Below are 22,779 nucleotides of genomic sequence, written 5' to 3' on the forward strand. Positions count from 1 at the left end.
CTGACTCCATTGTGTATTTTATTTAACTTGTTAAGATAACGCAGCAGCAGTCTTGCAGAATACACTTGATTTTTTTGGCAAATGTGGCACTAGCAAAAATTTCAGCACAGGACAAGAACGTTAAAGCAAAAATAAGAGGAGTATACTCCACAATTTATATTATAAAGCCATAGATTTCCCCCTTCTTCAATTACATGATTCAGGAATAGCCTTATAAAGCGATCATCATAATAACTGAAGAGACACCTTTAAAGAGGGTATGTCTAAAAACAGAATTCTTTGGCAGTCCATTTTGTCATTCTTACCTTGAGTAGTCTGATCACTTTTTAAAATAAAAAACTCAGGTTTGAAATGTCTTTACAAAAGACATTCAACTCTCCGAGTCTGCCAGTAGATACAGCTGTGCACACATGCTGTTACAATAGTTTGCTTACGGTGAATATCACGGTCAGTCAAACTTTTAAAAATATTTTAAACTCAAGCAATGATTAAAAAAAAGAGAGAGAAATAGAAGAATAAACTTCTCATGGTATGAACTTTAAAACAAGATCCCTGTCAAGAGAGATCAGTTTCTACTCGTATTCACCTTGACAGTATCCTTCAAGTTTTGATTATTTTCATTTTCTGTTTGCCATTTTGAAGGGATACTGCCTATCTCAAAATTTAATGGAGACATTTTCATTCAATAATTTTGCTGCAATGGAAATTGCAAAGTGTATCATTTGAGCAGTGGAAATGGAACCTTCACTATAAATAGCCTAGAGCTCTATTGACAAAAAAGTTGCGTTGCTCAAAGGTAGCATAATTTGTGACAGAACTGAATACAATTTTATAAAATGGACAGAATTCATTATAAAACGTTCAGATTTTCATCTGTTGTACATACAAATATTGTTAGTATGACATTATTTACTAATATTATTAATGTGCAGTGCACATTTGTTATTATAAACAAAATGGAAGAGCTACTGCATTTTTTTCCCAGTGGTTATCACATTATGATGCATATATTTATTATACCGTGAAGCCCTTTTAATTATCAGAAAATCTTTGTCCTTGTAAAGCTCCAATTATTGAAAACTATTGCTGTCACCATTTGATAACCAGATTACTATATTGTTGTGGATGGACAACTACTCTATCCATCTTCTATTATCACATATAGCTATGTAAAAATAATACCCTTTCTTCATCATGCCTTTTATATGGTAAACACTTATTCTAAACTGCATAAATAAATACTCAAAAATGAAATGACAAAGGGTTGGAAATGAAAGGAACAAGGGTGGATGACTCAATCACAAGAATAAAGGAAAGGAAGGCAATCCACCTTGGAAACACAGTGCACTATCATTGTCTTGCTTGTTGTTGTTGGTTGTATCCATGTCTTGAAAAGAGGCACTAAGAGGTAGTCTTCCACAATCATTTTGGTACAGTGGACAATGAATGGCACCATCTTGAGGCAGTGGATGAAAAGGCTGGTGCATGGGACTTTTTCTAAGAGCTTTAAGAGATGAATTCCTTTCGGGTATGTCTGGAAGCAATTCAGTAATAAGTCTATGTAATATACTGTTGTCAGGCAAGCTTCCCCTTCTCTTTTCTGCTTTAATTTGGTCACAGATATCTTTAAGAGCAGAATCTAGTGCGTCGAACACAGATGATTTGCATTTAGTCTTCTCAGTCTGTTTTTTAGGGGCTGAACTTTTTTTCCTCCGGAAAGGCACTGGACTGACTAGGAATGCTATCTTAGAGAGACCAGATTCTGCTTCTTGTCTCCTTGGATCTTCAGTACTTTCCTGTTTAGCCCTTTCATGCTTTAACATGGTGGTGAAGCGGGTGTAGGATGCTGGGCATCGCCCCTTGCAGGAGCTGATGAGATGCTTGTGGTGGTGGTGGTGATGGTGGTGATGATGGTGATGGTGGCCTGATCCATAAAAACTCTCAGAAGACGTAAAGGAAAAGTGGTCAAAGTCACTTTCACTACAAAAGGATGAGCCTTCTATCTGGATAAAGTCACTGAGGTCAGAGACCACTCCATCTTGATCACTGTCAGAAAACTCCAGATGCGATCTTTGTGGTTCATCACTGGTCACTTCAATATGAATTGGCACCAGCGTTTTAGGCTTGCAGTTGCGTTGTATTTGAATGGCATGTCTACCTTGATTTTCCTCCTCCAGCAGGGACTCAATAGAAAATCGCCGCTTTGAACATAAGCCATTTTTAGGAGGCTCTAGTGTTACTGTTGATAATGCTTCATCACCTAAATTCGGCATTGATTTTGATTTTTGAATTAATTTTTCAAATTCGGATATCCTGGTAGGCACCATGTCCCTGGGCACCTCCTCAGTAGAAGACTCTCTCCAGCCCTGAAGCATACCTTTGTGCTGTTCTTTTTCATACTGTAATATTCTGGACTTTACAGAACAAATCACCTCAGAATTCATCAAGTCCTTGCGATTGATGCGGTGCATCTTCTTATACATTTTTAGGAATCCTGGGGTATCATGTGCAGATCTATGACGAATTCTTGACCGACTAGTACCGCGGCTCTCAGGAACATATGGGGAGGCCCAGGTCAATGAGCAACTGCCTTTGGAATCCTCCTCGCAAATGAGAGATACCATACTTTCAGACTTGGCCTGTGCATCAGGAAAGCTATCGTGATCATCAGTTAACAGATCATCGCAGCTACGAGATTTCCGCTTGGGAGAGGCAGTTTCTTCTGTGCTGCTCCAGACTTCTGCATTCTGACGAGTCATTTGCCAGCCATTCTTATAATGGATTGCCCTTCTTGAATCACTTGGAACAGCCAAATGCTGTCTATAAGAGCTACAATAATCTAATTCATTTGAAGTGTTGTGGTTGTGCACTGAATAACTGAAAAGGGATGGATACACTTGGCTAATATCTCCACCTTTATAATCCATTGAGCAGCATGGTAAAAAAGAGACATTGCCAGAAATTAACAGGTTCAAAAAGTTGGAAATAATGTCAGTAAATATCAGAAAGAACAGAAAAGAGAAAGCAGTTAGTGTATCTAATCTAGCAATCAAGTACAGCATACACATTGCTAAAGATTAGAAGAGAAAAGCAAATAATCCATGCTAAACAATTATTTAATTTTCCAACTGTAAAAATTTACTCTATATAATTTAAACATTAGAAAGGATTTAGTGCCATATGTTTCTATTAATAATAAAACACATTTAAATACTAGAGTGTTAATCTTTACATTAAAAGTACCACATATAAAAAGGTACCATTGGTTCTGAGGCTGGTAGAAAGACAATACAACTACAGAAGAGGTAGAGATGGGGCCAATCCAAAAGTCTGGATCTGAAGACACCCTACTTCTGGCAAAGCATGAATCCAGAGGCAGAACTGAACTTTGTCTCAGGCCCATCTCAGGGACAGGAACCATAATCTATTGTTTGTACAGAACCTACCACTATGGCTTTCAATCTGATCTGGCCTTTAGGTACTACCAAAATATAGAAGTTAAAGAATAACATCAAAAACAAATGCCAAAAATGAGCAAATGTAAATTTGTTTGACAAAAAGTTCTTGTTGTACACTTGGATTTTGACTTTTGCACACAGTTGTGTTTGGTCTAGGACGGGGTAGGCAACCTATGGCAGACGTGCCGAAGGCGGCACGCGAGCTGATTTTCAGTGGCACTCACACTGCCTGGGTCCTGGCCACCAGTCCGGGGGGCTCTGCATTTTAATTTAATTTTAAATGAAGTTTCTTAAACATTTTTAAAACCTTATTTACTTTACATACAACAATAGTTTAGTTGTATATTATAGACTTATAGAGCGAGACCTTCTAAAAACGTTAAAATGTATGACTGGCATGCAAAACCTTAAATTAGAGTGAATAAATTAAGACTCGGCACACCACTTCTGAAAGGTTTCCGACCCCTGGTCTAGGATGAAAGGGAAAACAGTGTTGTGTATGCAAACCATTTACCGCAGCTGCACATTTAACTAAGACGACTTAGAAAAATCTCTGTATACGAATGGATGGGAGATTTCTGGTCTCTCAGGTAGCGTATGTGTGGTAAAACTATGTGATGAATGGATCTTGAATGGACTAGGAAGGAACATTACAACAGAATATGTGAACAATGCAGCAGCCTCACTAGACACATTTCTATGTGTACTTGTGGGTTTGTTTCCTGCCGAGAGCCTCCCAAAGTTCCAACCATTTTTCCTTTTATTTCCCCTACTTAGCTGACCGTCCTTCTGAGTGAAGCTGGATATTGCTGTCTCTGGAACCTATCAGTGTTGCTCCCCATCTGGCTGCCAGGTTCATTCTGCAGTGCTCTTGCCCAAGTAATGAACTGAGCTTGAATCCCAAATGTGAGCCATCCACATGGCATTATGTGACAACTACCTTGAGATGCTAACCTGCTGTTAAGCTTTCTGATGTAGAACTCCAAAGTGCAACTTCATAACTCATGCCTTTTTAGAAAACCTACTTCTTTGCTATTAAGAGCAGCCTTTCTGTAACAATGGCTCCTACTTATTCAACACATCTTATTCAACACATTTACATCCCTATCTGCTGTAGATAAAATGTTTTTACTATTTTTTTACTCTTCTTACACTCATAGGACTAATAGAAGAAATGAGCTGGATTATTGCATTATTAGCAGAAATGATAGCTAAATTCCAAATGAGATATTTTCAAAATGCCCAAGGACTTATAAATAAAAGTCAATGGAATTTGTGCACCTAGATGGCATGGGTGCTTTTGAAAATCTCTCCCCAAGCTGAAAGGCCAGTCATTTACACCTATGAAACAACAATGAAGCCAATGGGTTTACATAGGTGTCACTAGGGGCATAATCTAAAAACAATAGGGTGCACTGCACTGGTGTAACTGAAGATATAATTCAGCCTGCAGAATCTGGGGATGATGGGCAAGAACCAAAGAATTCAACTTGTCTTTCAGATCCAGGGTTGAGTTTTCAGGCTGAAAGTTAGAAAAGCCATACTTTTAACTTCTAACCTGGAAGTCACTGAGAGACAAGTCAGAGTCACTTTTCACAACAGAAACGCTCTTTGAGTAGAAATGGGCTGAAGCTACAAAATTCAGTTCAGGATACAGATTTCAAAGAGCCCACAGTCTGGGTTGGTCAAATTTGAACAAAACAGAAATCATCTGAAAAATTAAAATCTGGATCTGGATTTCAAACATTTGCAGAGTTCAGGCTGTTTGGATCTAGGGTTTTGGTTCAGACTTCTCTCCACTCATTATTTTTACCTAAAATACATTAACTTCATATGCCTTTTAAAGATACAATCTGAAATGATATGTTGATCAAAAATCTTACAACACACTTTTTACTTGAAAGAGTACTTGACTTCAAGAAATGTAATATTTTAGTATGGTTTCGTTTCTTTATGAGACAATGGAATAGAGCGTTGCTCCAGGCTGGATACCCATATAAATAATACTCAATTTTGTGGCAAATGCTCTCCAGGGATCCATCCCTCAATACAGAGAATACTCGTACCTTAATGTGTGTTGTACTTAGCTATGCTTGCTTTCCTATTACTCATCCTCCAACATCTTCCCTACTATTTGTATGCCTTGTCCATCTGTTATGTTCGGTTGTAACCTAGACTGTAAGCTCTTATGAGCTTTTATAAGTTTATACAGTGCCTAGCACAATGAGGCTCTGATTGGAAATGTTAGTCACTACTGTAATGCAAATAAATGAATAATAAGAAGAGGATTATGAGGGAGGTGCAGAACTGTATATTTACTCCCAATGTAAACAATCACTGTAGTACCTTGAAACCTTTTGTCTTACTTTAAAAAACAAAACCCATTTACAGGTAAGAAATACTAGACATATAAGGAGGAGAGGTTTGAGTGACTGACAATTAAAAAAAGAACCATCTTACATAAGAATCAGAAACTATATGGGTTGTATCTCACCCACTATTGAGTTTTTGACAAAATCCATCATCTCAATTTCATACTGGGGCACTTTCTTTTTTGAATTAGATTCCTAGAACTTATCAGCTGCCAAGAATCAGATGTAGGTTTGAAGGAGGAAAGGAAAGTTTTAAGGATTTATTTGCATGGCAGTGATCTTGAATGCTGTTTCTCTTACTCCACTGCATACTGGAAGAGTTTTAAAAATTACAATAATCTCATAAGTGCTGTAAAGAAAGCAATGTATGAAATGTAGTTTTATGAAATTATGTAAAATTTTACATATCACATTCTTTTTTGACTGATTTTCTTTGAATAAATATACAGTAGATACTACATATGAAAAATAAATCCAGGTTTGAAACAGCCTGAAATAACACATTCAAGAATGAACAGGTTAGCCTTTCATTAGAAATTAAAGGCTGTTGTTTTTTCTTCAGTGAATTGTGTCCGAGCAACAGCATATAGTACCTGGCAGTTATTACTAACATTTAATACTGTATGCAATAAGAACTCAGTATTAAACAAGGTTATTGTCTGTTCGCTAATCTGCTTGTCTCTTACCTTTTGCTCTTGATGGAGAAGAAGGAGAAGAGCTAGTTAAAGGCTTTCTAAGGGTAGTGTATGTGCCCTGCATATCTGCATGGCCCAGGCTAGTCCTGTTTGCATTTTGATCACTGTGCACCCTCTGATGACTTACAGCAGGCTCCGACTTCCTCCTTTTTCTGTAGTCACTTGCAGAACTAAAGAAATAATCAATATTAGTGCCAGTCTAAACCCTGTGAGCAGGGCTCATTTGAATACTTTCTCTTCAGGGATCAATAAGCAGGCCCCTTAGCCATGACCCACTTAACAGTTCCAACACCACGTGAATGAATAGACTAAAAATATAACAGGACAAGGCACTGTTCACAGCTCCCCCAAGAACTGCACACTTTGCAGAGTGAAGCCCCATTTGTGCTAAAGCTGACTAAAAAATGAAAATCTATTTTCAGGAAAATTTTCAGAATTTTGAAGCCATTTCATCTTTAAAGGTTTTGAAAAGGTTTGACCCCTTCTTTTGTTTATCCAAAATTTTTCACTTTCTTCCCTGATATTTTTTATCAAAAACATTATCAACACAATCAGAATGTACTGAAACATTTCAATAATGTTTTCCAGGGATTATTTTAAGAGACACTACATTTTTCACAAAAATGTAAAATTTCAACATTGTTGACAAGTTTTTGCACACAAGGCCATGTTTTGACTGAAGGACTTTGATTCAAAAATTTCAGTCTCTAGTTTTGGCAGTTTGCTTCTTCCCAGGCTTTGCTGCTCTGCCAGAGACACAGGCAGCTTTGCCCCTGCAGCCTTTCTTGGTGCTGGGAGGCTGCCCTGTGAGCTGTCTGTGGCACAACAGCTATATCCACTATCTGATCACAACCCAGTCCTTCATCTTATACCAGGGATCAGCAACCTTTGACCCGTGACCCGTCAGGGAAATCCGCTGGTGGGCTGGGACGGTTTGTTTACCTGCAGCGTCTGCAGGTTCGGCCGATCGCAGCTCCCACTGGCCACGGTTCGCCGTTCCAGGCCAATGGGGGCTGCAGAAAGTGGCAGCCAGTACGTCCCTCGGCCCGCGCCGCTTTCCACATCCCCATTGGCCTGGAACAGTGAACCACGGCCAGTGGGAGCTGCGATGGTCCGAATTTGCGGCCGCTGCAGGTAAACAAACCGTCCCAGCCCGCTAGCAGATTTCCCTGATGGGCCACGTGCCAAAGGTTGCCGATCCCTGTCTTATACAATGGTACAAATGTTAGCTTTCAACAGGGGATGTGGGTGTATATCCCTTGATTCCCTCCAAAGAAAGCTCTTCCCTCTACTGCCTGGGTGGGCATGTTGGCTTGCTCTGGCCTCACTCAGTGTCTCTCTTTGTCCCTGCCTCTTTGCATTGTCCCACTCTTAGTTTGCCATGCCTGTTCAGAACAAGTAAGCAGAGGAATAAACTGCTGGTGGCACTGAAGCAGCTGTAGGCAGTTCCTGGCTGTGTAAGTGACTCTAGCCCTGCTTGGGATAACTGTCTAAGACAGCCTGTAGGCTTCAGCACCTGCAAATGAACAGTCCCCATGCTACACAGGTTTGAGGTGACCAAATTTCCCAAAGGGAAAACAGGATACTATGTGGTACAGGCCTGAGCTCTTCCCCCTTCCCCCTGCCCCTCCCCCCCAAGGGAATGGCCCAAGCCACTCGACTGATCCCACCCTTCCCATGCATGGGGCTGGCACAAGCCCCTTGCCCGAGCCCTGCTGCCTGCAGGGGAGTCGGGACGGCTGGGACAGGGCTTAAAAAAGAGACTGTCCCGGCCAAAACAGGACATATGGTCACCCTACACAGGCTCCTTGCCTGCACTGTGCTCTTTGCCCTATCACTGTCCCCATGATTTGCTCCAGGCCCTGTAGCCACCCTTCACTTTTGCTGCTAGCAACGAGGAGCACCAAGGTGCAGTGATTGCAGCAGCAGTAATCAAGGTTCCCATGTGAATAACACAATCCAGCCCAGCCAGGAAAGCTTCAGGTTTCAGAGCCAGTGACTGGAGGCTGGAACAGACTGCCAGGTACCTGGAGCTGAGTACAGCTATAGCCAGCAAAACTTTCCCAGGCTGAATGCTGGGAAGGGATGAGGGAATTGCGGAGTTCCTTTAGAGCAGGAGCAGTGGTAAGGACATACGAAGTTATCAGCCACAAGAGACATTATGTTATCATCATCCTCCACATGAGCCTTAGACCCAGCGCAGACCTGTTTTCGCCTCACATTTTTGCTCTTTCCTACACATTTTGGCAAGCCCTCTATATATTTGGTCTCTATGGCAGGGCTACACTAGAAAAAATTGCTGGCAAAAACTGTAATGTAGATGCAGTTATACTGGCAAAAAAGTTCTTTTATGTCTATGGCTTATTCTGTTCAGGGAACTGGTTTAAACTATACTAACAAAAGAACTCTTTTGCTGGAATAAGCTGCGTCTACACGCGGGGGGTTTGCCAGTATAGTTCTACAGTATATTTATACTGGCAAAGCCTTTTTAAGAATAGACAAGGCTTAGAAAGCTAAGCTATGATACAGGAAATAAATAGCAGTCCTAAGGGGTAGGCCTAAGAAAGGACAGATTAGAGGAAACCCTTGAAAAAGGTCAGTAGAAAAGAATGGGGTCTTATGCACTCAAGAGCACATGGATCTTGCTTCGGGATCCCGTGTCAAAGCCTAAATAGACAGATGTATCAAACAGCCACAGATTGTTTTGCATGTTGAGGAGAAAGTTAATATAAGGTGTTGCAGGGTTATTCTTTTTTCATTTTTAAATTAGGTAATAGATTAAATTTAAGGGTTAATACAAGTAGGTGTTGTGAAATACAGGCGTTTTAAAGAGGGATTTGAATGAAGAGAGTCTGGTACCTTTGCACACTGGGATGGGAGTTCCAAGCACAAAGATGAGAATAGGGAATGATATGAAGATAGAAGTGAGGTTGGATGCTTGAGTGAAGCAAAGAGGTGTAATAAAAAATGAGTGCAAAGATGTTGGGAGAGGTGGAGTATTGTATGCAGTGCATTGAAAGTGAGGGATAGAGGCTACAAGTTAATACAGAAGGTGAGGGATGCCAGTGGAGGGCTTTGAAGGATTGGGTGACGTTCTGAGTAGCAGTCAATACATCCTTCTAAAACAAAAGGAAGAACTGCAAATCTCAAGAGAACCCACACGATATTTTGTCATTATCCCATATGTGGGATGCTGTAGACTGGATCCCAAGAAGTGCTATGCAAGTGCAGAGCGCCCTCAACTCCCAGGATTTGAGGATGCTCAGCAGGCCTCTACCCTCTGTGAGGACTGGTCAACTTGTCTGTTGCAAGGACACATCATGTTTCTTACCTAGAAGGTCTGTCCAGGCCTTTGTCTGGAGAAGGGTGATATAAGGAGGTCTGTGAAAACAAATAGGTCAATCCGTTAAACTTTTGCACTGGAAAAAAGTGTGACATTTTCCAGGGATATTGTCTGGGACCATTCATTAAATTAGTGACCCTAAGATGAGCCCCATAAAAATCAGACTATCATGATTAATGTCCTATGCACTGCAGACTACAGGTTCAATGATATTTCACAAGAGAATTTATACCATTTTTAAAAGAGCTCCATAAAATTTCTTACCACACTTTCAGTTATATCTTTCAATTTAAAATACCAATCCAGGACTTTCTATTTGCTTTTTCATAATTTGCTACACTATGATTGAAATTGATTACAAGTGAAGATATATAAAATCTAAAAAGAAAATTTTCATCTGCATATAAAGACCCGCAGAATTTCCTCCAATTACTCACCAAAGTATCGATGTGAATTAAAGCTGGAAACTCTTCGTAAATGTAGCTGAAAGAGCCATCATTTTTGTGGCCATTTGCTGGCCATTCTAAATTCATTTTAAGAACCGTTCTTTTCACAGAGGCCTAATGCCTTTTCATTGCTTTAACAGTAGTTATTGCATGACACCTGAAAGATGGAATGCAGTGCTACCCTGAAATATTTTTAACTTGTCAACGTAATTTCAATCTTAAGTGATAAATACTTTTAAACCATTCACTTAATAGGTTTCAAAACTGCAGCCAGAATTAGAGTTACGCAGCACTAGTTTGTGGTAGCTAGAAAAGGAATCGTCTTGTCCCCATGGTGCCTCTTCAAGGGCACAAAGCTAGGTCAGTGAAATGTTAAACATTTCATGCTATATCATTTCAAAGATGACCCAGTGAACTGTAAATAGAATTTTCACATGGCTTTATATGCTGCAGGATCCACTTTTCTCTGTATAGAAAAAGTATAGGGTGTGCTGCAATCATATAGAAAAAATATGGTCTTCTTAAATGCTTTGTCATTGCATATATCATTTTTTTAAAGATGATTAGATTCAAAGTTAAAAAAAATATAGTCAAACTAATTTTTAGTAACTGACATGTAATCACACCTCTAGAGGTCGTCCTTGGTTTAAGAAACATTTAGGAATAGATTTTGCATTACCACAGACATTCAGCACAGCATGAGCATTCTATAATCACAGTCAACAATAACTAAATATAATGGGTTCTATAAGGACCAGATATACCCGAGATTCTTCAGAGGCAGTAGTCTGAAATTAGTTTTCAGTAGTCCTCATTCTTTAAAGATTCAGATCACATACTAAACAATTCCACCAAAACACAAACAAACAATTTACTGGATTATTCACTAAACTTTATCACATTTTAAAAGTAGAGAAAGCCACACAAATGTGGATAAAATATGAACATAACATTGCCTAAAACTTGCAATGGATCCCAAATTTTTCCAGATATTTTAAACAGCTTCGTTAACATGATTCAGAACTTTTTGGTTTTAGATGGGAATGGAAGTTGAGATGAAAGTAATTGCAAGATCAGTTTCAGAGGAAAGAGCTTCAGATTAGCTCTGGATGAGGAACAAAACTTGTGGATGTTTATCTGAAATAAACTTTTTGCTTTACTCATCAATATTTATTTGTATTCATTATTATTATTATTATTATTATTATTAATAAATACCTATACTACTGTAGTGTCCAGAGTCCCCAATTGGGATCAAGCTCCCATTGTGCTAGGTGCTGTACAAACACATATCAAAACACAATCTCTGCTGCACAGAATTTACAAATGGAAGACAAGGATGAAGAGAGAGGATACCATCTACTATCTACATTTTTTATGCATTTGAAAAAAGTTTTGATTACTACAAATACATAACCTAAGTGCCAGCTATCATCATCTTGCCCCACAACCAATCAACAATTATTGATTTTACTCTTATATGCATGATGGCAGAACTGGATCCAGTGGAGACCTTTATTATTTACAGTGTATAATCTAAGGGCCGTATCCTGCTATCAGTTTTTGCATGCTGCTCTTGGTCAGCTGATTTCAACTGGGAGCTCCATGAGTGGATCAGTGGCAGGATATAATGTTAACAGACATGACTGTAGCAAGTCTGAGGTTTCAGTGGAAGATAGTATAGCCTCGTGGATAGGCCATTGGATATGGACTCAGAAGACCTAGATTGTATTCCCAGCTCTGCCACTGGACTGCTGTGACACCTTGGGCAAGTCCTTGGAGTCCCTTTGTTAAAATTCTGTCACCACACTGAAGGGAGACCTGGGGCAATTTCACTACCTGTGATGGAGTTCATCCCTCTGGATACTGTTATAGCATCTCAACAAAGATGACTTCTCCCTAGGGCTCTTAAACTGCTTCAGAAGAGCAAATTGCATACTGTTGTCATGCACCAGATTGCACCTAATGGCAGGTATTTTCATTATTTTAAATTGAAGGGGGAAAAAAGAAGAGAAAAAAGGAATTGAATCCTTTGTCCCTCATCCTTCCTCTCTGCAGTGCATGCAACATTGGAAAACAAGGTTTATCAGACTAAGGGGAAATATTTTTGTGGAATCCCATGTTAAAATACTGGTGGCATACCACTGTACTCCTGTGCCACAGAGAGAAGAGGATAACTGAAAATGAAAACAAAATAGGATGCCTAAGCACTTGTGCTACACAAAGGGCCTTGTTTGGGTGTTATGCCCAAAACAACCCCAAAGCGTATGCAACAGGAGAACATGATGGATGTACATGCAATCAGAAAGTGCTGTCTGATACACAATAGGAAGAAGTAGGTGACACCACTGATACCTGGAGTAAGTTATTACAGGAGCTAGTCTTTGCACATTAACATTGCCTCAGGCAACATTAACTTGCAATGTGTGGCTTATACATATAGCAGATTTCTCTATTCCTCATTCATTGCTCCTACCAGCTTTGGTCATAAGGCACTGTGCTGAAGCATACACATTCATGGAATGATGGATGGTGTGGACCAGTGTTCCCAGAAGTATGGCTCTGTCCACATGGCATGACTGCTTTAGCAATGGCCCTTTTGGTGGAAGACTGTGCCACTATTGTTGGCCATGTGCCCGGCTTTTTCTAACATTAGGAACTTACATCAGCTAAGATGGTTTGCTACGAATTGTGTCCTCTTCCCATGAAGCTTTTTGTGTACCCCATGTACACCCTTTCCCACAAGAGGAGAGCTTTCAGCTCTTAGAACATAGTCCTTTTTGGTCGTGACAATACAAATAATGTTTTAAATTAGCTTCTCTTTTGTTTCTTACAGACACACTTTTTTCTGCTAACAACGGAAAGACATTGCTTGCAGGTTTCAACGTCCCAGAGAAAGATGGGTCTCCAATTCTTTTTGTCATCTGGCTTGGTAATGTGTTATTTCATTACTTTATATTATTGCCTGCTGCTAGCTGATTAGTGTAATGCATTTTGGAAGAAATAAAATAATTAGTGAATGGGATTAAAAAAATGAAAAACAGAAATAGATGAATGCAGACCAAAGTCTCTGAGGCCTGGTAACCCATATGAAGAAATCATTTGATCTGCAGATTAGAGTGAAGCTTACCGTGAGAAACTAGTCCCAATAATCCATATTTTGCAGGGAACAAAGCATCACAATACAACCTCTCCATATGCTGCTGAAATAGAGGACTGCATTTTTGAGCCAAATCTATTACCAAGCTCTATTAATAATACTTTAGTGTTTTTAAAGTTTTTCCTGTTAATAGATCTCAGGAATTTGTCCTTATTTCATTTTCTAAAGATTTGGAATTAATTTAGGGCTGATGAAGAATGCCAGCCTGGCATGTTCAAAAATCGTGAGTCAGACAGTTTAAAAACATAAATCTTGAATGCTTTTTATTTGCTCCTTGGTTTTTGAGCCTTTATGATTCATGTTTTCAAGCTTTTCTCTGCAACCACGAGGCCTAAAAACTTACTTTTTTAAAAAATGGAGATTGAGATTGTCAAATAAACTATCTGACTCCAGGAGCTGGGATTCTAAGAATAACACCAAATATTGCAATGCATGGAATACAATTGTGAGAATTTGCCAACACTGAGGAAGTTACACTGACAGGCATAGAAACCAAAGTTCTCTGTTTATTTGCACAACATAACAGAGCAAAGTCCTCAGCAGTTTTGTATGCTTTCCCATACTGTCCCACTGACGTATGTCAAGCATGTGGAGGGACCACATTTATATGATGTAAATGTAACTTAGCTCCCACACCCAGTCTTGGTCTCAAGACTGACAACGTGTGGCTGTCTAATCTATATTGCACCAATCATAATCATAGGTAGGCACCAATACAAGAGTTTGAGCTTAAGTGTGGTCCTAGTTAGAGCTATGTTCACTGCCATAACAGTTGCAGATTAATACCAAAGGTGGATTTTCTTATGATATCCCCTTTCCTCTAGAAATCAGAGTGAGACCATCAACTCACATGGTATTAGTCACCAGACACAGAGAGTGATGACTTTAGATCACTTGTAGTGGCCCTTCAAGGAGTGCAGACTGTGGGGACTACAATGTAAACTCCAGCCAAACCTGAACCAAGGAGGACAGAGCCCATTAAAAGTGTAAAGAACTACTATGTCAGCTGAGGCTGGTAGTTGAACAACAACGTTTTTTGCTACCCAGCATTGGGACCAGACTGTGATTGGATGAGATGTAACCTCTCACCCCCGCCTTGGTCCACAGAAGGGCCCATCACAATAGCAGTCCCTGTGAGTAGGGACTGTTCAGTTTTTGTTCTTTCCCAGGAGCAAATCATCAGGGCTCGAAGTAGGGAGGAGGTACGGCCTTGTCCCCCGGTCAGCAGCCCAACAAGTCAGAGCCCTAGCCTTTATGAATCGTAGTAGGATTGTGCCCCCTGAGGTACACTCTCTCTGGGTGCTCTCAGGGGCAGTGTGACTTCACCCTGTCTCCTATGACGGCCTGTCTGTAAATCACACAATCAAACCCTTACCTTTTAAGATTTTTGTTTATTCTCCAACAAACTCTCCAGGTTGGTAAACAAGGGCATGAGTGTGATCAAAACTAAGACAGACAAAGGTGCATGCTGGCTGCCTTATGTGAGCTCTTTCCTTTCCTCCCTTCAAGACACTGAATCACTTTGATCTTACCCTTTCTTTTCTCTTTAATTTGTGTTTGACTCCCTCTTTGAAGCATTTTGTGCATATGAAAGATGCTATAGTACGCCACATCGTACTAACGTACACCATAGTTTTACATTTTCATGTACAGGATCCTCTAAAAATAAGTGGAGAGTGTATACATTTGACTGCTTACAAAGCTCCTACAGGTGAAGCTGTGTAGAAGGTGGCTAAAGGGGGAGGGCATGCCCTGTGTGGTGGAAGGCATTATGTCTTGGAAGGACAGGAGCTGGTATCAATGTTTCTAGCAACACTGTAGGGATCCTCAAAAACAACAAGGAGTCCGGTGGCACCTTAAAGACTAACAGATTTATTTGGGCATAAGCTTTCATGGGTAAAAAACCTCACTTCTAGGGATCCTGTTCATTAGTTGCCACATGCCATTGTCCTTTCTACCACCTCCAGGAGCTGTCCAATGCACAGCAAGCCACATCCATCAACCCACCTACACATATTCTTTGGGATGTTCAGTACTGCCTAAAGTTCTTGTGCCCCTACTTCCTATACTGCCAACTAATAAAAGGGTAATTTGTAAAATAGCTCAATATGGGAATTAAGCTTTACAAAATGTTGATATTTTTTTCAGCAAAGCACTTCAGCACATCCTTAATTCCTCCTTATTCAAAAAAGCACTTAAGCACGTGCTTAAAGTTAAGCATGTATCTGATTGCTTTCCTGACCAGGGGATGTTTTGCCAAATCAGGGCCTTTATGGTGACTGATAACAGAGCTAGAAAAAATTGGTGAAAGTTTTTCTGTGTCCCCATGAAAATCAGTGTTGATTTTTGGCCATTTATTTGTCATGACTTTGCTCCCCTGAAATTTTGTTTAATCCACTAAATTTCACAAACATTGTATTTTTGAACAAAGTATTGTTGTTTTAAATATTTTCACGAACACCTAAAGTGAAAAATATTTAAGGAAATATTTTTTCAAGAATCACTACAATTTCACAGACACTCACTTTAAAAAATAGACATGTTTTGTAAATTAAATAAACACAAAACCAACACATTAGTTATAAATATTTTACCCAGCTCTACTGGACACAAACTCCAAAAGATCATATCCTGGGTGATTCAAATGGCTTCCTCTGTTATCGACTGAGTGCCCTCAAGACAAGGAGTTGAGGTTTTGTCAGGTTGCTGAGACTAAAAGCACACTTGAATAGTCTGCAATGCAGTGAACAATGAGGGGCCATGTTTTTCTTTTAATCCTTGAAGACAATTTTTTTTGGATGGGGGAATGGAAGCTAATCAAGAATCATGAATGACTTAAAACCACATTGTGACAGGACACTGTCTTGTGCTCAAGTACAACATGACATGGGACAAAAAAAAAAAAAGGAAAATCTGGATCTGTCCCATTTAGTGCAAGGCAATGGCAGTCAGTCCTGTACTTAATTCTGATGTTATTTAATCAGAATCATGACAACTATCTATTCTTCAGTTACTAATTTACAGCCACAATTCATTGCTGGTTTTCCTGGCTAGGATACCTAATTATAAATATTTCAGTGAAAAAAAGCTCATCCAACATGACTTTCACTTGAAGGCTATAATTTGCCGCCAGATATATTAATCACAAATCCTGTTCTTGTAGACTGGGTTAACTGGTATCTAAAATCAATGCATAACTGAGGAAGCGGGAATATATCAAGATTTAGAAACGTATGGTTTATTTTGTAATTTTGAATGTGACTCTCGGTGGTTTTGGAATATGGACTCAGTTTCTAGTGTAATAAGAACATCATCCATATGCGCTAGTGATCTGGAAAGATCTAAAGACAAAGATAAAATGATACCAAATTATGAATGGCCCAGGAGTTATTGGTAGGAAACCACTAAACATTAACAAACTCAGATATGACTAGTGAGTGTCATGCTCTTGTTTCCCAAGTAAATCGTCTGAACAAGAAAGAATGCTTCATTTACCTCATTGGAAACACCGGGAGAATTGTCTTGAACATAGTCCAAAAGCTTTTTAGGAGGCTGCACCATATAAGCAGAAGTGTAGAGATGAAATGGAGGAGTATCAATGGCAGCAAGGAATGAAACATGTGGAGAAGGTGACATAGTTAGAAACTGAGTGTTGACAGCATCAGATACAAGAGTGACACATATGCAGCAAAATGGGGGTTCACTGGAAGGAAGAGCGTGGTACAATAATTTTGCAATAATATCAAGCATCTTAATAAAATGTTAGTAATTTTAGTGAGTAAAACTTCCAACTTAAAATGTGAATAGTTGAATTAATACCAACAGTTTAAAAACTGGTGGGACAGAAGAATGTAGAATAAAGGATTGAGTATTTATGGCCTGCTGGTGAAATTTCTATATGGACTTTACCTTATAGAGGATATTAATGACAACTAGTGATATTTTTGTCTCTAGATAGAAATTTTTTTAGCCTGCCTATGCCCTGCCTACATATGGATGAATGATGATAAAAACAGTTTTAAAAGCTAGATAAAATGAGGTTAAAGTTAGTCTGTTTGATGAAAATATGAGGATGTATTGCAGACTGTTGGACTACAAATTAAAAAAATACTTAAATATCAAATGCATTGTTTCAGTGAAAAAAAAATAGGATTACATATCTAAAGCTTTAAAAATAATTGAATGGTTTGTATTAATATATATGGGTTTGCAGTCCTTTTCAGTTGCATATACAGGGCTTGCTTCTGCTCTCATTGAAGTCAATAGGGGCTTTGTTATTGACTTAGTGAACGCTGGAGCAGACTCAAAGAGTGTGCAGTTTCAAGTAGATGTCTAGTTTAAATTAAAACTAACAACACCTATTTAAGTATAAAATTATATATCCTGCATGTATGTGTGTGTGTGGGCGACAGAGAGGCACACGCATACAAAACAGGCACCATTTAAAAATGCAACATTGGTGTATTTATCACTGTAACACTGCAGTTACTGTAGATGCTTGTGTCAATAAATGTTGACTCCCCCCTCTCTTTGAATCCCTACCCTCCAAAAGTCAACACTTATTGCCACAAGCACCTGCATTAACTGTAATATCGACTATATTTAGGATGGAGATTCCATAGTGACAAGCATACCAATGTTGAGTTTCCAAATGGCGCCCATATTGTGTGGGTGTGTATGTGTATTAAAAGTAGACACATTCCTTCATACAAAACTGAGTGCTTTTGGCTTTGGAATATATCATTTTTAAAAATGTCTTCTACTCTTGATAATTTAATCAATCTAATCTTTCCAAATGCAAAAATTTAGTAAAAGTCAAAAACAATTATGTTTTATATACAGCTGATATTACACTTAGCAACAAGTATATACCACTTATTCTATGTAGTCTATGCACCTTAATTAGTGATTAAAATCAATGTTTTGGCAGATTAAGCACTCAAAGAAAATGGCCGAATGTATACATTGGACCCAATTCTCAGGTAAAACTCCTATGGACTTCAGTGGGCTATTTTCCTGAGTTGTGAATCAAAAATTGGGCTCATATTATATAGAAACATACGTTAGCATACACTGATGAAGATGTAATACTGATGAGTTTAATGTAGTGAGGAAGATAGAGGCACATCTGTTTGGTATTTGGTGAATTGTATTTTAGCAATATATTATCCTAATGTTTAAATATTAATATTCTATCCTCACTTACCGGACATCCAAACTCCAGTTCTGAAAAGAATTTATACCAGGGTTCATTTTCTAAATCTATGTCATCTGGGTTTATGTGATCAGTCTGGAGCCGTTGTGAAGGAAAAGGGAAGGAAAAGGCACACACTGAGCAAAGTGCTGGAAATGTCATGTCACATTAACACCACAAACACACACACAAAACAAATAATAGGGGAAAAGGGAATGAAATAAAACCAAAGAATGAAGATGGGATTCCATATGGACCATGTTTTTGTTCAAGAGCAGTCATAGACTAACTGTTTTAAAATGCCTCCTTTTTCAGCTTGCTCTTCCAGTGGTCATTCATAATGTTACACAGAATATGGAAAATGTCAAGCACTTTAAAAATAATTTTTCAAAAGCTGAGTATTATCTTTGGCAGCATAAACAATTAGGATCTAAAACCTATTATGTGTCCTGTAAAAGAAAGGAGCATAATTATAGAACAAATGTAATGGCTGTTTTCTTCTTTAGTGTGTACAAAAAAGTGCCCAAACTGACTAATGGGTAAATAGACACACATGATTTTAGCCATGTTGCTTTCAGCCACTCTTGGTCTTCTTATGAAAGAAGGCATGTTAATTCTGTATCTTTTCAACCTGAAGCTAAGCACACAGCACAGATAAGCAATATGCATCATGCAGGAGTGATTATGTTAAAAAGCCATTTCAGCCTACGTAATGAAACTGCCATCTATTTAAATCATCTTGTTTGAAATTTATATTAGTAGTAATTATGGATTCTAAGTGCTTTTGGGTTTTTTTTAAATCTTTTGTCTAATGCAGACCTTTTGATTTCATTATTTTATATTGTCAATGCATTAATTTTCATATGAAATTTTTCACATTTTGCAGCAAAAAATGGGAACAAATATGAATTACAGCTAGTGGGCTGCCACCTTGGCCAACACATCTGGGACTGAATTGCGGATCTCCAAAGTTAAATACATGAGCTGCTACAGCTTGAGCTAAAGAACCATGGCTCTGTAGCTCAGGGCTGTAACACCTCATGTCCTCTGTGGATTGGCACCGAATGGGACCCTGTACCACACACACCAGTGGTATAAAATAGAATAAAGGAAACTGCCCAATGAGCAGAAAAATAAGTGACAGAATTCTTCATCCAGAGTGAAAAAACAACAGTCCAAAATACTGGCAGCTCCAGTGGGATATTACATTTATTTTAAACGTTGTTTTTTTAAATACTTTCCAAAGGATATTGGATTCTTTTGTGCAGACAAAAGTAAACTGTCATTTAGCACAAAGGTACAGCATACCCTTAGTTTAAAGTCTCTGAAATACAGCCCCCTCACTCCCCTTATTCTTAAACTCATATGATTGTATTTAAAATGTAGTAATGTGTAGCTATAGTATGCCAGTTTATCATACCTCATAAACTAACTAAGCCAATGCCTTCCTGAAGAATTATGTTGGCGATTCAGTAGGCAACACTGCCCTGAGTCAAGTTGGAGCCAATGTCTCAATATGACGTTATGGGGCATAGTTAGGGTGACCATATTTCCCAAAGGGAGAATAGGACACCACATGGGGCTAGCCCGCACCCGCCCACACACCCCCTGCGGGGCTGGCCCGAGCCGCTTGCCAGAGCCTTGCCTCCCCGCCCCACACAGGGCTAGCATCACTGCTTGCCCAAGCCCTGCCTGTCCCCCGCACAAGGCTGGTGCTGGCATTGCTGCTAGCTCAAGCCCTGACTACCCTCCGCCCAAGCCCTGCCTCCCCCTCTGCATGGGGCTGGCATCGCTGCTTGCGCCCTCCTCCCCTCGCACGTTCCTCTGCACCCCACTTTTTTGACAAATGCCCACTTTTTTCAAAAAAGTCAGGACAGGGCTTAAAAAAAGGAATGTCCTGGCCAAAATGGGACATATGGTCACCCTAGGCATAGCGCTATTTTTTTTCATTAATTAAACATCCCATGGCATTTTTCTAGCAGAAACTCAAAGGGTTTGATTTAATCACAACAGATCACCAATCTTGATCTGTTGAACAATTAACAGCACTATTGACCTATCTTGATCTAGGTATTTATAAGATATTACTATAGCACCTGAGCACTACCCAAGACTACAGATTTATCCTCACAGCACTCATCAGATGTAGGGGAAACATTATTCCAGTTTTACAGATGGGGAACTGAAGCCCAGAGATAAATTATTTGCCTATATCACGTACCAGAGAAGGAAGTGATTTCAGATCTCCCGAGTCATACTCTTATATTCCAACCATAAGATCATCCTTCATCTCTACAATATTTATAGTTCAATATTACTATTAGCAATCTGCTGTGATTCAATACAACATACCTTCCAAGACTTTAACAGAAAAATTACATTGAATTTGGCTTCACGAATTGCCCAGTCCAGAATTGCTACTTTATTAGTCTTGAATTAAATGTCTATTTTAGAAGAGCACATAAACTACAGAAGTCTAGTATATGATAACTGAAGAGAGATGAAGACAGTACAAAGGAAAACATCTGAAAAAAATCATGAATGCAGAGAACTAATCAGTAATACATCCTACTCTTCAAATTACAATATTTGGACTATTCCATTTTTTGCACACCTTTTTTGAAACACACCATGATTCTGAACTAGATAACCAGGGCAAAAGATAAAAAAATACTGGTTTGTCCTCATTCCCATAGACTAAGGGCTTGTCTACGCAGTGGGGTAATGTGCTCTACAGGAGTATGATTGCTAAAGTGCACTAACATACTGTGCATTAATTGGGCCATGTAGATCCTGCTGGTGCTCTAACACAGTGCTGTTTGAAACAGTACTATGTTAAGGTGCACTAGGGAACCTTTAGTGCACAACAGGAGGGTCTGCATGGACCAATTAATGCACAACATGTTAGAGCGTCTTAAAAAACGCACTTCTGTAAAGCACATTACCTCATGGCATAGACAAGCCCTGAGTTACACTATATTTAAGACAGAAGAACACTTTATATAGATTTTCATACCAAAGAGGGCATTTTCCCTTAAAGTCACATTGACATATGGAGTAGCTTACTAGTTGGTTCAGGAAATCATAGAGCTAACCTACAGTGAATCAGTGTGCCCTGGATAACAACATTTCCGGCTACACCAGCAAAGAAGTAGGTGGTGTTCCTTATAGAAAATGGATCAGTCAGACACTTGAGTTCTATGCTGCATCTCCTGAAACAGGGCGGCAAGAGAGCGCAGCGTGGGGCCACATATGCCAGCCCAAAGCGGCTTCAGGGATTGGCTTCCAGACTGTTATGACCCACCAAAGCAGCCCATAGGGATTGAAGTGGAGGCCAAAATCTTACCATTCCTTCTCGTCATCCTAAAATGTCTTGATTTAAAAACAAATAGAAGTCTGTATTTCTGCTTGTTCAGAGAAAGCTGGAAATGACAGATTTGTCTGGAGTTTCACAGTCTTTGAATTGTTCAGGACCCTTATATAATATCCTGCGAAGAATAGCATGAGTACACAAAGAACTAGAACAACACGAGGCTTTCTCCATACGGGTAAGACACATTGTTTTGTTACATATTCAGCAGCAGAGGGCAGCAAATTTAACCAAAAGGGCCTGGTGCAAGTGGTGCAACTATAGCTAACATGGTTCTAAGTTTTTTGTAGCTATCATAGTGAGTTTGCTGGATGCTGAGCTCTGCCTCTTTTCAAGCATTGAATAGAGCTTTAGCCACACGACTCCCACTGACTATAATGGGAATCATTTGTCTGAAAAGTCTGTTCAGGGCTTTGAAAATGTACATCTTAAACTACATCCTGCATTTCATGTGTTAGGATCATATAAGGCCAATTGCTTTCACCTGGCTGTCAGTACCCCCTCTGCTGAATAGACCTTTTTTTCTTTGTTCTTCTCACTATGATTCTTAGAAAGGCAAATCTATTTTGACACAAGAAAATAAATTTTGGCTTTATCTCCTAACCTAGATTTGAATAGATTCAGGGGTATCGAGGACATGTAAATCCTAGAAGGGTGCTATTCCCTTTATGACATGCTAGTTAACACAGACAACATTCCTGTACTTTACACTGTAGCTTACTCATTCAATACATTTTTAAT

The 22,779-nt window shown here is 39.2% G+C and overlaps 1 protein-coding gene across 7 annotated transcripts in view; it reads right to left on the reverse strand.

Moving 5' to 3' along the window:
• Positions 1-22,779, reverse strand: part of SORBS2 (sorbin and SH3 domain containing 2) — a 119,458-nt gene that overhangs the window by 33,801 nt on the left and 62,878 nt on the right. For 4 of the 7 annotated variants that reach the window (XM_065404610.1, XM_065404607.1, XM_065404609.1 and 1 more), the window contains 3 exons: positions 9,857-9,906; positions 6,517-6,695; positions 1,340-2,914 (listed from right to left, as the gene is read on the reverse strand). In XM_065404610.1, the coding sequence (XP_065260682.1) occupies positions 1,340-2,914; positions 6,517-6,695; positions 9,857-9,906 (1,804 nt within the window). Of the gene's footprint in view, positions 1-1,339; positions 2,915-6,516; positions 6,696-9,856; positions 9,907-16,969; positions 17,027-18,680; positions 18,765-22,779 lie in introns of all 7 variants that reach the window. The other 3 variants (XM_065404611.1, XM_065404612.1, XM_065404613.1) reach the window with 2 other exon arrangements.

Source organism: Emys orbicularis, chromosome 5, assembly GCF_028017835.1.
Source record: "Emys orbicularis isolate rEmyOrb1 chromosome 5, rEmyOrb1.hap1, whole genome shotgun sequence".
Classification (NCBI taxonomy): domain Eukaryota; kingdom Metazoa; phylum Chordata; order Testudines; family Emydidae; genus Emys; species Emys orbicularis.